At 30.0% G+C, this 16,573-nt stretch overlaps 1 protein-coding gene across 2 annotated transcripts; it reads left to right on the top strand.

The window, feature by feature from the left end:
* The first annotated feature begins 4,695 nt into the window (after positions 1-4,695).
* On the top strand, positions 4,696-13,382 carry LOC110624790 (restin homolog). 2 transcript variants are annotated; one of them, XM_021770111.2, is made up of 9 exons: positions 4,696-4,954; positions 5,799-5,996; positions 6,103-6,225; positions 6,621-6,658; positions 6,743-6,884; positions 7,671-9,731; positions 9,822-11,693; positions 11,850-11,980; positions 12,964-13,382. In XM_021770111.2, the coding sequence occupies exons 1-9, from the start codon at positions 4,874-4,876 to the stop codon at positions 13,184-13,186; spliced, it is 4,869 nt and encodes a 1,622-aa protein (XP_021625803.1). In that variant the 5' UTR covers positions 4,696-4,873; the 3' UTR covers positions 13,187-13,382. The 2 variants fall into 2 exon arrangements, with proteins under 2 accessions (XP_021625803.1, XP_021625802.1); XM_021770110.2 differs by having other exon boundaries at positions 7,671-11,693.
* The last annotated feature ends 3,191 nt before the right edge of the window (positions 13,383-16,573 follow it).

The following is a 16,573-nucleotide window of genomic DNA, read 5'->3' as shown; positions in this document are numbered from 1 at the left end:
TATTTTGTGTTTGCCTTTGAGCAAGGAAATGCCTTTTGGGTATAATTTTAATTTGGCTCTGTATTATTCCTGCATATTTGATGTTTGAATTTCGAAGCTTTTATTGATCTATTGGGTTGGATGTGGTTTGCAATTTTCCTCAACGGTCTCCTTATTGTGCTCGATGGTGTGGAGGTTAAGGCATTTCTCACCAAGCGTTTGTTATTAATTCCTTTACGACCACTAGAGATTGCCATTAATTCCCTCCCATTTCCAGCATGAGTCATGCTTGATATTGGGGTACATGCAACTGTTTCAGTCCTATACTCTTCTTCTCATGTTAATGTTTTCATAGACATAAGGTATTTTTGGTGCTATGGCTGCCGATTTATCAGTGTTTCGACATCAAATTATATATCGGTTTAAAATAAAAATAAATATTTATTATAAGGTTTTTAAACACTGTTCTCTTTTGATATACAAAATAATTCAATCACTTATATAAGTCTGTATAAAATAAATTAATGATTAATATTTTAATACTCCTAAAAATTAACATAGTATTATATCCCGATTAAGGTTAATTTAGCCGTCTATAAACAAATAATATAGAGATGAATATGAGTGGTTGTATTGTAATGTCAAATTGGATAGTCATTTCGATATATAAAATAATTTAATCCCTTATAAGTCTATATAAAATGAATTAAAAATTAATATATTGAGACTTTCTATGAAAAAAAAAATATATGAATGATAATATAATATAATATATTTAGTATAATTAGACATGACTAAATATTTAACACATTATGGTATATTTAACCTGAACCAAGATAAATTATTCAACAACATTTAAATATAATGTAATATTTATAATATTTATAAAATGATATATCATATGAACTTTATATATTAATTTCAACATTCATAATAATAATAAAAAAAATAAAACTTTAATTGTTTAGCATTAAAAAAGTTTTAACTAATTAAAATTTTTTAAAATTATATATATATATTAATTTGTTATATAAATACATAAATTAAATAAATCTTAATAAATAAAATTGAAATTAGTATAAAAATAATAAATATAAAATATAATATATAAGTAGATTTATATTTGAAAATATTTAATTTTAATAATATAACTATAAATCGGTGGATCAAAATAAATTGATAAATCACGAATTCACACGTAACATAAATAATAAAACGTTTTATAAATGTATTAAATCAGATTAACATGTAAACCATTGTTAACGTGCCACAAAAATATTGAAATAATATGAATAGAATGATTCTTAAGCCTTAATTTATTTTTCATATTATATTCATGTTTTGTTTTTGTGTGAAATTGGCACCAATATGATGCAAAATAATTAATAATAAAGATAAGTATTTTTCTTCCCTTAATTTCTTTTATTGTGTTTTTCGAGTTTCGAATTTAAAACATCGTAGTACAACTTTTAAGCTTTATAGATTTTTTTTTTTCTGAAAAGCATAGGATAAGGGTGAAAATTTATGAAAGTAACATACAAGTGAGTATTAAAAAAAAGTAACAATTTACTCTTTTAAAAATGTTCAACTATAACCAATCAGTTCTAATTCAATGGTATTTAATTATTTTCAATATTATGTGACTTTTAATTTAAATTTCAATTTAAGCTGATTGGTTAAGAAAATATTTAATTATGCTTTAAATGATGAGAAACTTTAACTTAAAACAACATTTTTTTTATTGAATTGAAATGGTAAAATATGACTGAAATTATTGATACTCATAAATACATTAAAAGGTTTAAACCCAAATTCGGGAGCCCATAATCCAAATATCCAAACGGAATATTTCATAATTTATTTCAGACTATAATCCTAAATAAGAGTTAAGGAAGAAATCATTGTCTCATCATAAGTCAATAACAGATTTTCAATCTTAGTAGGATAAGACTTCTAACAAATTATATAAACGGGCAATTTCTAAGTATGTGATGATATCATTATCTTATCTTTTCATTTAATTCATCTTTGATTCATTTACTGACTTAAATATAGAGATTTTGTCCATTCAATCATCTGTTATTCTTATTATTTTGCAGGTCCGGACTCAAAGAAGAAACCGGTGCAACATTATTAGTGTCGTCTGTAAAAAACGATTTTTCTCACAAGAATATAAACTTTGTGATTGTTTGTCTCGATTTTTTCTTTAAGTGATTCTTAATATTCTCACCCTTAATAGTGACATAAATAATAACGGTAACATCAAAGTACCCACACACCACTTTGTATAGAAAATGGACAAGAAAAGCAAGAGAATACCCCTTCATTTTTCAATGTAATATTCATTAAAAGTAACATACAAACACGATGAGAAAGGCGCGACAAAAAAAAGCCTACAACAAACTTGAAAATTGGGAATAAAGAACTTAGGAATTAGTGAACTTAAAGATTCACAGACTCGAGGGAGGACTAATGATACTAATAAGGTCCAACAAAAGGTTTAATCTGGGGGCCCATAATCCAAATATTCAAATAGGTCTATTTCATAAGCTATTCTAGACTATAATCCTAAATAAAAGTTAAGGAAAGAATCCTTATTCCATCGGAACTCAATAACAAATTCTAAATTTTATTAGGATAAAACTTCTGATAAACTATATAAAATGGGCAATCCCGATGATATCATTATATTATCTTTTCACTAAATTCATATTTGATCCCTTTATTGACTTAAATATTTAAAGTGTTTTCCATTAATTACCCAATATTCTTATTATTTTGCAGGTCCAGATCCAAAGAAGAAACCGATGCAACATCAATTATACTTTAGAAATTTGAGAATAATATATACATTTTTTGAATTACCTTCTATATATTTATTATAATTTACAGAAAAATAATTTTTCAGAGTTCATGACTATCGCTTCTAAATGCATGAATCAAATATCAAACTTTAACTCTTCCTTATAGCATAGCAGCCTTACTACTATATATATATATATATATATATATATATAGAAAGAGCATTGTGAGACTTAATTTGGTAATAAATATATTAAATTGAATCTCCAAAAATTTTCAAATTTAATCACCAATTTTTCTATCTCCATATCAAATAATTTCAAGTTTAAAAAGAAGTGAATTGTATTTAAAATTGTTAAAAATTAAATCAATTGAATAAAATTATTGCAAAACTCTTAATACCAATAAGAGGGTTAAGCTAAAAACTAGCCACACAAATGGTTAATCTTTAGAAATTTCTCCTTATTTACCATGTAGTAAATTTGTAATTAATATTGTTTTCATCAATAATATAGAAACTATTTCTGTACTGCAAAGCTAATTATTGATAAATTAATATATAATAAAATATTTAGTTAATTTTTTAACAAAATAGCAATAATAAATGATGCTTACTAAGACTTTTAGTAAGGTCTTGGCTTACTTTAGAAAAATTAACTTAAGCTTTAAAATTTATAAATATTTAAAATTTTAAGTAATTATATGTTTAATTAAAATGTTTGTAAGCGACTGAGGAGTAATCGACATATTTAGTAAAAAATAATTTATAAATATATATTTTTTAAAATTATTAAAATGAATATTAAATAAAGTATGTGATAAAATTTTAAAATTAAATAATAATAATATAGTAGTTTAAAAATTGTAAACTATTTACATTTTAATAAATATATTCAAACTATTTTTTGCATTATTATAAGTAATAATATTATAGTGACATTATCTCTACAAAATCAAAAATCACTATTTTTCTTATTTGAAAAATTAATCATATTTATCATATTTACTTTGATTGGATTAAAAATCAATATTCAGTCTAATAAATCTAAAATATTAAATATATTGTAAAAATATAATATTTTATTTATTTTTTTCACAATAGAAATTGTAACATATTTATATATGGGAGAATATATTTAAACAGAAAGAAAATCAAGTATATGATTATACAATTCTAAAATTAAATAACTGATTCATCTATCAATATTTACTTTATATAACTTATAATATATATAAATAGAGATAAATTCTAATAATAAATTAGACTAAATTTAACTATTTTTTATTAATTAAATTAACAGTTTACTTCGATTATATCAGAGTAGATATAATAAATATATTAATTTTTTCATAGAAAAAGTATAATTATAATTATATTTATTAAAAAATAATAAAAAATGTATAATTATAAACTGAATTAAAATTAAAAATTAAATTAAACGCAAAAAATTAATTTGAAATATATTTATTAAAAAAGTTAACATATAATATTAAAATATTAATTAAAATAATAATATGATATTTTTATTAAATTTAACAGTTAAATTTAATGACTAATGCAAAAATTTCAATTTAGTATATTTTTCACTTTTTCAAAAATTAATATAAATTTTTTTTATTTAAACTCAATTTAGACTAAATCAAGAAATATAGTCTATAAATCAAGAAATAGAATATCCAAATCAATAAATTTAATCAGAAAATTTTCAAATTTGGCTAAATTAATCTTAAATTAGACACATAGGCTAATTAAAAAAATAAAAATGAGCTAAATTAAATATATCAATAAGTATGGGGTGAAATTGTATATTAAGATAAATCCAAGAGGGAGGGCGGAACATAAATAGTAAAAGTAATAGGGATACAAAGTGAAATAAAAAAGAAAGGAGATATTAAGTAAGAAGGAGCGACAAAGTTTTAACAGCTAACGCTTAGTCATCACACTTTCATTCTCTCTCTTTATAGAGTCAGAAGAAGGAAGAGCATGTGATGTGAGATTGTTTTTTTTTTTGAGGAAGCTACTAGGAAATGAGCTTCAATTTGAAAATTTTCTGAAACAGGAAAGTAAAACAAGAAGGAAACCAAAGGAAACATGTTCAGGTTACACAAGCTCAAGTCTGATAAATCTGGAGAAAGACTTGATTTCAAGTTCTCCAGCATTCAAGCCCTTCAGGTCTCTCTCTCCCTCTCCCTACACAAACGCAGACTCATTTCTCATTTCTTAATTGATAGCTCTCTGCAATTTTTTCATTTTCATTTTAAATCTGCAGTTTTCATTGACTTTTTTCTGGTTTTCTTTTATATATTTCCAGCTAATTGTAGTTAATTCTATTGTTCTTTTTCTCTCTCTAGTAAAAGGCATTTTGGTGTTTCTTTATTTATTTGCTGTTTGTTTATTAATAATCATATAATGGGAATTCAGGGTGGAAAATCTTTGGTGAGCAAGATTGTTGGTGTGTAAGTTTAATTTTGATGAATTTAGATTTGGATACGATGTTTTATTTGATATTAAAGTGGGTTGTCTGTGACTAGTCTTGATCATATGAGCAATTGCGAGAGAGAGAGAGAGAGAGAGAGAGACTGGAGAATGGTATTTATGGGGATTTTTAAATATAAATAAAAACCAAGTCTCGCAATTAATGGCTCACTTTTCACTTTTCCTTAGATTCCAGAATAGCTAAATATTATTGTTTTGTATTTTGACCCTAGTAATTAAATTGCCCTTATCGAAAGTCATCTCCCTTAAAAAAAAAACAACTATTAAAAAAGCTAACTGCTAACCGAACAGCTACTATACAGAACAGGACTGCATTCGTAATACAGCTTGAGGTTTATTTCTCTTTCTGGATATTTGCTAAATTAGTTCTTAGAAATTCTGTTCATTTGAAGTCTGATGCACAATTAGTTCCCACTATTTTATTGTTATTATTGTCAATCACGTGTTTGCAGTGTTTTATTTTTATTTTTTTATTTTTTTCTTTTAATTGTTTTCCTCGCTATAATTCTGGCAATTGCAGGTACCAAAAGGATGGGACAAGCTTTATGTGTCTATAATTTCTGGAGAAACAGGGAAAATTCTCACCAAATCAGGGAAAGCATTAGTGAGAAATGGAAGTTGTCAATGGACAGAGACTCTGTCAGAGTCTATTTGGATCCCCCGGCGTGGAACTTCAAAAGAGAATGGGGAATACCTCTTTAAGCTTGTTGTTTCCATGGTATGATGTTAAATGTTTACTATTTTTGAAGATTAATTTACCAATGTAATTTGATATTGGATATGTTAACTAATTTAATTAGCTTCAAATGAAATTATTGTTGTAGGGGTCAACAAGATCTGGCATCCTTGGAGAGGCCACAGTTAATTTGTCAAGCTACAGGAGCTCAAAAACTGCTATTCCTGTGTCATTACAATTAAAAAAGAATAACCATGGGACCATCTTACAAGTGAGTCACCAAACACGTTTTTGCAATAGGTAGTCACATCCATGATGCCAAACTTTGCAAATTTTTCCATTGTGCAGTGCAATTATGTTGGTATATTTTCATTCAATTGTAGATCATTGGCCATATCACTTCGTTTTTTGTCTTAAAACTCCAGGCTCCCTCTTATTGGTACCATTTTAGCATACAATTAAAATGAAAATCAAGTTTTTATATAATAAACTATTAATGTTAGGAGGGAAGGCCTAAAATTTGTTATTTGGTTAGATGAAGGACAATTAATATATATGAGATATCAGGTTAAGCCTCCACACGAATACTTTTGTTTGCGATATTAAGTTCTTTAATGTAACCTTAGCTTTAGTGCATAACATGATTCTTCTCGGTCTCATTTGCAGGTTAAAATTCAGTGCCTCACACCACAAGCAAAACTCAGGTTTGTGGTCAATCCAAAAAAATTCTCTGCTATATGATTAGGTCTTTTATGAAATTTGAAAGAGTTGTGCTGCATTTCTCAAAGGGAGGAGCAGTGGGAAGACACAGATTCATACGTGGAAGATGGGAACATAGACTACGATGATGTGGAAAGCAAATCAGATGTTTCTGATAGTTCATTGGCCAAGAGTGTTGGATCCTCCTCCAGTAACCATTTGGATAGTAAGGTATGTTTACATTTCCTTCAAGCTGTTATGCTGTTCTCTTTGCTATTTAGAATTTTAGATTGTTACATCTCCCATCTACTGCCAACCACATGCACAATAATCCATGTCTTATAATTCAAATATTCTAAAATGATGTTAGTGAAACTTGTTCATTTTTAATTTATTTTGTGATTTTTGGATTTCATTTTCTAGGCGTAGAAGTAGAATACTGAATGCCTGAATAAAAGATGGCTGGAATTCCGCAGTTAACCATACTGGTCTTTATTTATAAAATCCCGGTCATTTTTTACTATCTATCCTTAGCCACATAATGGATCATGGGACCACTTTCTTATGTGTCTGTGCATATGTTGCATCAGCAGTTTGTGAACTTAACTGTATGGCTTCACGGTACTAAGTTATAGGCCATGGAAGCCCTGGCTTTACGCAAGCTCTAAGAAAAAAATTTTGACTGCTTAGGAATTAATAAATGTGTCCTCTTCATTTGGGTTATTGATTCCATGCATTTGGTTTTAATTGATTAAGCTGCACATCTTTCTATCTTTTGACACTCTTGTTTGATGAAATATATATGTAAAGTTTATCACTTTTATCTGCTTGTTAATACAAAAGATAGTTAACAAATTTTTATTGGTGAAAGTTGCAAGTAGTCATGCTTTAATATTTTTGTTTTTAATTTTCCAGTCATGCTAACTAATTTGACAGTTTTTTGCATGAGCTTATTACATATTGAATTTTGCGGTGAATGTATGGAACGCCTTTACCAGAGACTTCTTGTTGCTACAGGATTTCAGTTTCTCAGCATCAGGTTCACGTTATAGCTTCGACGAGGGTTCTCTGGGTGGGGAGAGTAATTCCCCTCGAAATAACTTAACTGGCTCTGGGAGCAACATTGGACGACAAGATTCAACTGGCTCCCAGAGTAGTTCTCCTTTTGGATCTTATTCTTTTAATGATTCTTCTAGATCAGCTCACTCATCCTTTAATTCAAAGGTGTCAACTTCACGAAGCAGCCATCAGAATCAAAGGAGTGACTTAAATCAGGTTTCACGCTCTGTTGCCTCATCACCTTTGCGGAATGCAGGTTCATCTAAGGACCTTCTAGATGCTGCAGAAGCTACAATTAATGAACTTCAAGCAGAAGCTAGGATGTGGGAAAAAAATGCTCGAAAGTTGATGACTGATCTGGAAAAATTGCAGAATGAGTTGTCAGACCAATCAAAGCTCAAGGAAAGTCTTGAAACAGAACTTTATGACTCACGCAAAGAATGTGATGGCTTGAGAGAGGAGATCAAACAAGTGAAGATCCTGTTGGAGGAATCAATGGTGGAGCACAAATCCACTGAAAGTTTGAAGTATGAGGCCAAAGAAGTACACGATCTTCAGAAAGAACTGGAAGAAGAATTGCAGTATCAGAAAGAATCAAATGCTAACTTGGCTTTACAGCTAAAGAAAACCCAAGAGTCAAACATTGAACTTGTTTCCATACTCCAAGAACTAGAAGATACCGTAGAAAAACAGAAAGCAGAAATTGCTAACCTGTCAAAAATGGATTCTATAGGGAAATGCAGCAATGGAGTTGAAGATAATGTGGAGATAAGGCCAAATAAGGAGGTTTTTGCAAAGAATATGAGCAAAGTCTCTTGTAACTCAGATCAGGAAGATAGAATTGCTGAACATGGGCAGGGAGAATTATCAGAAGGTTTTGAACCAGAGGACAATGTGAAACCTGAGCTGGAGTTATTGAAGTTGAAAGAATCACAAAAAAACTTACAAAGTACTATTCTATTTCTGGAAAAATCTCTGCAGGAAAAAGTCCAGGAGATAGAGGCTGAAAAGAGTTTGAAGACCCAAACTCTAGGAGACGTTGAAGCCCAATGGAGAAATACATTGGCTGTAAAAGAGGAAGAGATCATCAACTTGACGGCAAAGTTATCTGAAGCGTCCAAGGCTAATGATTTTGAAAATGGGGGAAATATCAATCTGATTAAAGAAGTCAAAGTTCTGAACCAGAAGATAGAGGAGCTTGAGAAAGATTGCAATGAGCTTACAAATGAAAATCTAGAGCTTCTACTTAAGCTCAAAGAATCAAAAACGGATCTTCCAGGATGTGGTGACTCTCATAATTCTATATCAAATGGATTTCTGGAAAATGATGCTATTTTTACCTCTGAATCTGAAGTAAGCAAAATGAGATCTCAAATATGCAAGCTTGAGGAGGAGCTGAGCAAGAAAGAAATGCTTATTGAAGGACTGTCCACTGATCAACTGCAGACCCAATGTGCGAATCATGAAAAGGAGTGTTCTGACCTGAAGCTTCAGTTAGAAGCTTTCAAGGACAAAACAGGCTACCTTGAACCTGAACTCTGTAAATATCATGCCAGAGCAGAAGAGCGAGAAATTGAGATTGCTCCACCACAACAGTTAGAAAAACAAGTTGCAGACATCAGTACGGAGCTCAAGATTTCTCATTCAGATGCTGCTTTGGAGGTGTCCAAGACACTCCTTCAGTTGCATGAAGAGATTCAATTCTGTGTAGCCAGAGTAAAGAGGCAACAGTATAATTCTTATTTGCCTGTAAGCACTGCATTTTACAATGATAACACTGTGGTTTCAAATGCTACAGATTTGTCCACTCAAAAGGAACTAGCTGTTTCTGTTTTGAACAGTTTTGTCCAGCTAAAGGATTTTTTTGAAGCAAAAGTCATTGGTGATGAAATGAAGCAAAATGGAGAAGTCAGAATAAGAACAGAGAATGCTGATGAGGTCCAAAATAATGTAGAGACTTGCAATGCAAAGGAGAACACTTCGAGCACATTCAGTCTGGAACAGGAGAGTCTGCAAATGGTATGTAAATCTGAAATTACAGATTCCGGGAAGGAGATATTTGAAAAGACATCTGATATAGACAAGCTTAACTCTGATAATCTCTTGAAGGAACAAGATGTGGAAACGCTGAGGAATTGCCAAAGGGAGTTGGAAACTCAGGTTTCTAATCTTCAGAATGAGAAAAGGCAGTTGGAAGAAAATATGGAAGTTATGCTAAAAGAAGTTAAGATGGCACCAACATGCATGGATGATTCACAAAAGGAACTAATGGTGTTTAATAATAACATGATGACGTCTACATTCATGGATGATTCAAGATATGAAATAATGGTGCATAATAGTCGCGCAAATTCCCAACATTCAACTGACAAGATTGTTGCATTAAAGTCAGCAGAGCTTGAAAGTACCAAACATGAAGTGGAAGTTCACTTATCTGAACTAGAAAAAGAAAATGTACAGTTATCAGAACGAATATGTGGCTTGGAAGCTCAACTAAGATACATGACTGATGAGAGGGAATCAAGACGCTTGGAATTGCAGAATTCAGAATCATGTGCTGTAAATCTCCAGGAAGAGATAAGTATACTTAAAAGGGAATTAGAAGCACATAAGTGCGATAAACAGCAAAAGTTGCAGGACTTGCAAAAAAGGTGGCTAGAAGCTCAGGAAGAATGTGAATATCTAAAAATAGCAAATCTAAAATTAAAAACTACAGCTGAAAGCCTTATTGATGAGTGCAGTTCACTTCAGCAATCAATTGTAGATCTAAGGAAGCAAAAAATGGAGTTACATGAGCGTTGTACAATATTGGAAGCTGAATCAAGTGAATTGCAAAAGGGCTTTTCTGATATGTTCAAGGAAGTTGAAGCTCTTGAAGGAAAATATACTTTAATGCTGGATGAAATTGCATCTAAAGAAAAAGCCCTTAGTTTAGAGCTAGATGCACTTCTTCAAGAAAATAAAAAATATAAAGAAAAACTTGCTACGGAAGAGAGCCAATTGAATCAGATGTACTTGGAGAAGGAAGTTGAGGCTAAGAATCTTCGTAGGGAGATTGAACACCTTACTGAATATCTATCTGCAACTCATGATGATAAAGAAAGAATGGTTTCAGCAGCTGTACTTGAAGTATCTCAATTTCGTATAGATAGAGCTAAGCATGAAGCTTTATTACATGAAGTCCACAAAAAGCTTACCTTATCTGAGAGTGACCTCAGTACCCTTCAGATGGAATCTGAAGCAAAGCTGTTAGGACTAATGGATGAGCTTGCAGCATCCAAACAAAACCAGGAAGTTCTGATGGCTGACCGTGAAAAGCTATTGGAATTGTTGGAAGATGTGAAATCTAATGAAGACAAACATAAAAGCATTGTCAGGGGGCTTGAGTTAAAACTTAAGGTGTCTTCGTGTAAGATGCTACAACTAGAAGAGGAAATTTCCAGCCTTAAGTTTCAATTGCAGAAAGCTGCAGTGCTTCAAAATGAGATTTTGGATCTTAAGAAATCCCTTAATGAGGTCCAATTTGAAAAACAAAGACTTGAAGTTTCACATCAGATGCTATCTGGAGATTGTGAAGAGCTGAAGGCTGAGAACATGCTATTTTCACAGATGATTTCTGACATGCAGAGGGTTGTGGCTGAATTAGAGGACTGCAAACGCTGTAGAGTTTCCCTTGAGGAAAAAGTTTTGCGCCTGGAAGGGGATTTAACTGCAAGAGAGGCACTTGGTGCGCAGGATGCTGAGTTCAAAAATGAGCTTTCCCGGGTTAAGAGACTAAATAACGAATTACAGAGGAAGATCAGACTCCTTCAGGTAGAGAAGCAAAAGTCCCTTAGTGGAGCTCAAGCTTTTGAACAGGAGCTAAAGAAGAGGACAGAAGAAAAACAAGATTCACAAGATTCCAGTGATACAAGTCTTCACCTTTCTCCTTATGATAATACCGTTACTAGTTCGACTTCTGATGAATTGAAGCTTTCACAGGTCTGTATGAATGATCTTCCTATCTTGCGTTCAATTTAAGATCATTAGTACTTGCTATCATTGACACTTATTTTTCACCATGGAAGATAGAAAATAACTTTTGGACATGTTTGATCACACTTACATATATGTTTGTTACTTTCTTCTCTGTTTCAGGTTGCACCAGGTTGTGCTCATGGAAATTCAACAGTTATGGGTATTGACTCATTATCAAAAATCCAGCTACTTGAAAGTGAACTAGCTGAGGTTTTGGAAGCAAATGAACTGTATAAAACACAGCTTAAGAGGTGAGTACAAGTTTCTTTGTGTTTTATTTTTTCTCAATAATTTTTTTTTCTCAGAACTAATATTTGCATATTACATAATCATGCATCCTTATCACTTTATGATCACTCCACTCCATGAGAAAGTTGTGTATCTAATAGTAGTAGTTTTAATTTTGATTAAAGGAAGGTAAATCATAAAGAAATATCAGAACAGCATTGACTTTTTTAGTTGAGTTCCTTTTTAACATTGCTGTATGCCTGAGGTACGCTAGTATATGAATGCTTATATGGTCTTTTGTAGCTGCAATTTAAATGAAATCTCAGAATCACTTTTTAACATCAACTGAAAGCAGACACTGGCTGAGCAGATGGTTTCTTGTTTAGTTGAGATTTAAATTAGGCAACTCCTTGTGCCTTGAATCTTAATGAACTTAACTCCTCTCAACTGTGTTTAATGCTCTACTTTGCTCTCTGATACAACTACTGAAAGTTTTTTTTTTTGGTGATTTATAATATAGTTTCTGAAGTTTAACAAAATCCCCAACTTAATCCTTGCCATTTTAATAGAAAATTTTTGTCCCTAATTTGTTTCTCATTTTGTTAACAAAATAATCTTTTTGTTAAAATTTAAAATTCATTGTTAGACTATTACAACTTAGTTCTTCGACTTTTTATAATAATTTAGTCCCTTTAGTTTTAATAATTTGTAACAATTTAATCCTTTCAGTTTTAATATTTGTAACAATTTAATCTTTTTAATTTGAATTTACTTCTTTAGTTGACTAACGATTAAGGATCAACTTAACATAAAGACTATTTTGTTAATAACAAAAAAATTCACAAACTAAATTGTTTAGTATGACAATGGTAGGGACTAAGCTGTGGGTTTTGCAAAATCTTAGGGACTACACTGTAAATTATCCATTTTTCTCCTTCTCTTAAAAGTTAAATCTATTCTTGATCTCTATCTAACAGCACTAACAAGAAGTGCTGCTTGTGTTCAGTCTTTTGTCCGAGGAACGTAAAGATCATTCAAATGCTCACAAGAACTTGACAGATGATAAAGAAGCAACAAAAGAATATGAGGGTGAGGCACAATCTCTTGAGACAGAGTTGAGAGATTTGCAGGAACGCTACTTCCACATGAGCCATAAATGTGCAGAAGTCGAAGCTGAACGTGAACAACTAGTGCTCAAACTCAGGGCTGTAAGTAATGGAAGAAATTGATTTTTCTCTTGTTCTATAGGACTTTGATGTGTTCTTCAGATTTTTTTGTGCCATCCCAATTAACATTTTTTCAACCATGTATCATTTTTTGTAGATCTTGTAATACTAAGTCCTATTCAATTCAATTGAACAAAATAGCATCCACATTTGACATTTAGTTCAAACCAAAGCATAAGATAGTTTGTATTCATTTTAATTATATTTATATTTTTTATATTTTTGTCGGTAATCTTATCATATTAATATTTGATATTATGAGATCTAGAGAAAATAGGGTTACAAATCAAAAGTTACGTATTTCCCTTTATTCCTCTTTTCCTCTACAGTGCCATCTGTTCCTATCTCGCAGTTTCGTACGTACATTATATGTCATCCTGCTACAGTGTCACATGTCTTTATTACACAGTTCTGTATGTGCGAACGTACCTGCTAGTCTATGCTCGTCAGACGGCCATTTAATTCTTCTCCAGCGCGCATGCTGGTATGGCTGGGGCATAGTTGGGTCTGTTCTCTTGCTCTCCATTACATCACTGGTGCCGAACCCCTCTTCTGAGGGGTCAGGGCCCATCACATCACTGGTGCCGAACCCCTCTTCTGAGGGGTCAGGGCTTTGAGTCCGTCCGACCTGCTTCAATCACGGACTGGATGGCGCACTGATGAGTTGACCTGTTTGGTGAGTTATACTGGTTTTGAGCCTGTTTCTCTTCCTTTGGATCCGGTCTCAGCCTGAGTACTAAAAGTCCAGTGATCATAGATATTTATTACCAAAAATTATTTATTTCAAGGACCTTGTAATAATTACATTAATTTTATAGTTTGTATTCATTTTAATCATACCTTGTAATAACTATTAATTGTAATGTGATAGGTTGGACTAAAAAATTTCCTTTTTTTTTTCAGTAGAATAAACTTTCATGTGAAATTACAATAAAATATTCTTATTCATAATTGCTACGAAAAAAATTCCAAATAATGAGATGCACAAAAAATGTTCTTTAAAAATTATTAATAATCATTAATTAGTCTCAAAGCAAAAATCTTAAATTTTTAGTCCATTTGTTTAAATTAATTGAAGTTTTGAATTTACTATATTCTTTAATAATAATGATTTGATATCTAAAATACAACTCATTGAATATGAAAAAATCCAGCAACTTAATTTAAAACCATAAATTCAAACCATCCATAATTTTTTATAATTATACCATAAATTAAAAATTTTAATAATTATACCACATGCTTTATGAAAAATTATATTATATTCCTATTATTTCATATAGTTTTTTAATATATAAAACGGCAAACTAATTACGAAATTATGATATTTATTTCTACATATAAAATTGAATTATATAACTAATTTATAATTCCATATAAATTGTGTATAACCATTTTATTATAGTTATTATTTAGAGCAATGTGATGTAATTTTTTTTTAATAATTAATTATTCATCATATTTAACTGATATGTATATAATAATTATATTAAAAAAAATTTTCGATTTGAAAAATACATTAAAATATTTCTTATATTTTAAAAGTCTATTAATTAATTTTTCATTAATTTTATTATTAAATATTTTATTATTTGATCTTTATAATTTTAAAAAATTTTATTAATTGATCTCTCAAATTTTAAAAAGTTTATTAATTAATATCTTCGTATTATAGATATTTTAAACTTTTTAATAATACTTAAAAAGTTAAAATTAATAAAGAGACTAACTAATAAACTTTAAAACATTATAATATTTTAATATATTTTTTAAAATTAAAATAACAATTAATAAATTTATTCATATTATAAAAATTAAATAATAATTTTCTCTAATATTAAATAATACATGATCATTAATGCCGGATATCGTCTCCACCCTTACCACTGGTGGAAACATCAATTACCAACACAAGAAGCCATAATAACAAATCATCCTAAATTCTCCTATTTTTAGAATCTAGTTGGTATCATCATTAAAATTAATGTATAAATTTTGATCGGCAAAGTGAAGTGGGTGCACGTGGACAAGAATAGGAAAGCTAAACTTCATGCAAGTTGGCTCGCTTAAACACCTGAGCTTGTGCATTCAAATTTATGCTACGTGGATGTTCCATCTCATGGAGATGACAAATACTTCATTACTTTTATTGATAATTTTAATAGAAAGACTTAGATTTATTTCTTAAAACAAAAGTCTAAAGTATTTAAAATGCTTAAAAATTTTGTGGCTTGTTTTAAGAAGTAAAATAATCATTTTGTTAAAACTTTGAGAATTGATAGAGGCACTGAATATATTGTTTGTGATGATTACTTGAGAAAGCGTCAAATTAAGCATCTGTCGATGGCTAGATACACTGCTCAACATAACAGAATAGCAAAAAGGAACTAAAATAGAACCATCACGGATATGATGAGAAACATATTGCATTGTAAGAAACCCTTGTATTGTTTACATTCTGAATAGATGCTCCATTAAAATTGTTCACGATAAAAACGCCACAAAAAGCATAGAGTGGATGAAAGCCCAATCTTAACCCTTTGAGGGTGTTTGGTTATATTCCCTATTCACATGTTCCTGATGAGTTAAGAAAAAATCTTGATTATAAAACAGAAAAGTGCATTTTCGTTGGTTAAAATCTAGAAAGAAAGGGATGTAAGTTGGTTAAAATCTAGAAAGAAAGGGATGTAAGTTGTATAATCCAAAGACTTAAAGGGTGGTTATCAGCAAAGATTAATTATTTGACGAAGATGGAATATAGAATTGGTTAGAAGAAGAATAACGATCATTATTAGCACATGTGTTTATAAACAATGAAGTAGAAATAAGCAATCAGAATGGTACAATTTCTAAGGAGTCATCAAATCTCCTCTGGTACTTAGACGCTCTCAATATGATTATCATCCATTTTGTTATTTACAAGACTATTAGATTGGTAATTATACAGATTATGATGATGATGAGGAAAATGTTGCACATTATTTTTTCTTGGAAAAATATTTATAAAACTTCTAAACTTTACACTTTTTTATAATTGCACCTTTTAACTTTTTTTTTTTGACAAAAATACCATATATTAATAATTTTTTTACAATTATACCCTCCATTTATATTTCCATTAAAAATTAATGCAGAAAATCATTTTAGTATAATTATAAACCTCCAGATTAATAAATAAAAATCCTAAATAGAGTTATCCCATCCATCTGCATTTCTGTTATTTTTTCTTGTCTCCATATCTATTTTTAGATTTAAATATTATTCTAATTATGATTTTTCTTTGGTAATTAAAGAATTTCTTATGTTAAAAACAGTTACTTTTTAATGGAAATATGGATAGAGGATATAATTGTAAAAACAACATTAGTATAAAGTATTTTTGTCAAAAGA

The sequence above is a fragment of the Manihot esculenta genome, chromosome 10 (genome assembly GCF_001659605.2).
Source record: "Manihot esculenta cultivar AM560-2 chromosome 10, M.esculenta_v8, whole genome shotgun sequence".
In the NCBI taxonomy this organism is placed as follows: Eukaryota; Viridiplantae; Streptophyta; class Magnoliopsida; order Malpighiales; family Euphorbiaceae; genus Manihot; species Manihot esculenta.
Note: the sequence above shows the minus strand (reverse complement) of the source record. Positions and strands in the feature narration are given on the sequence as shown.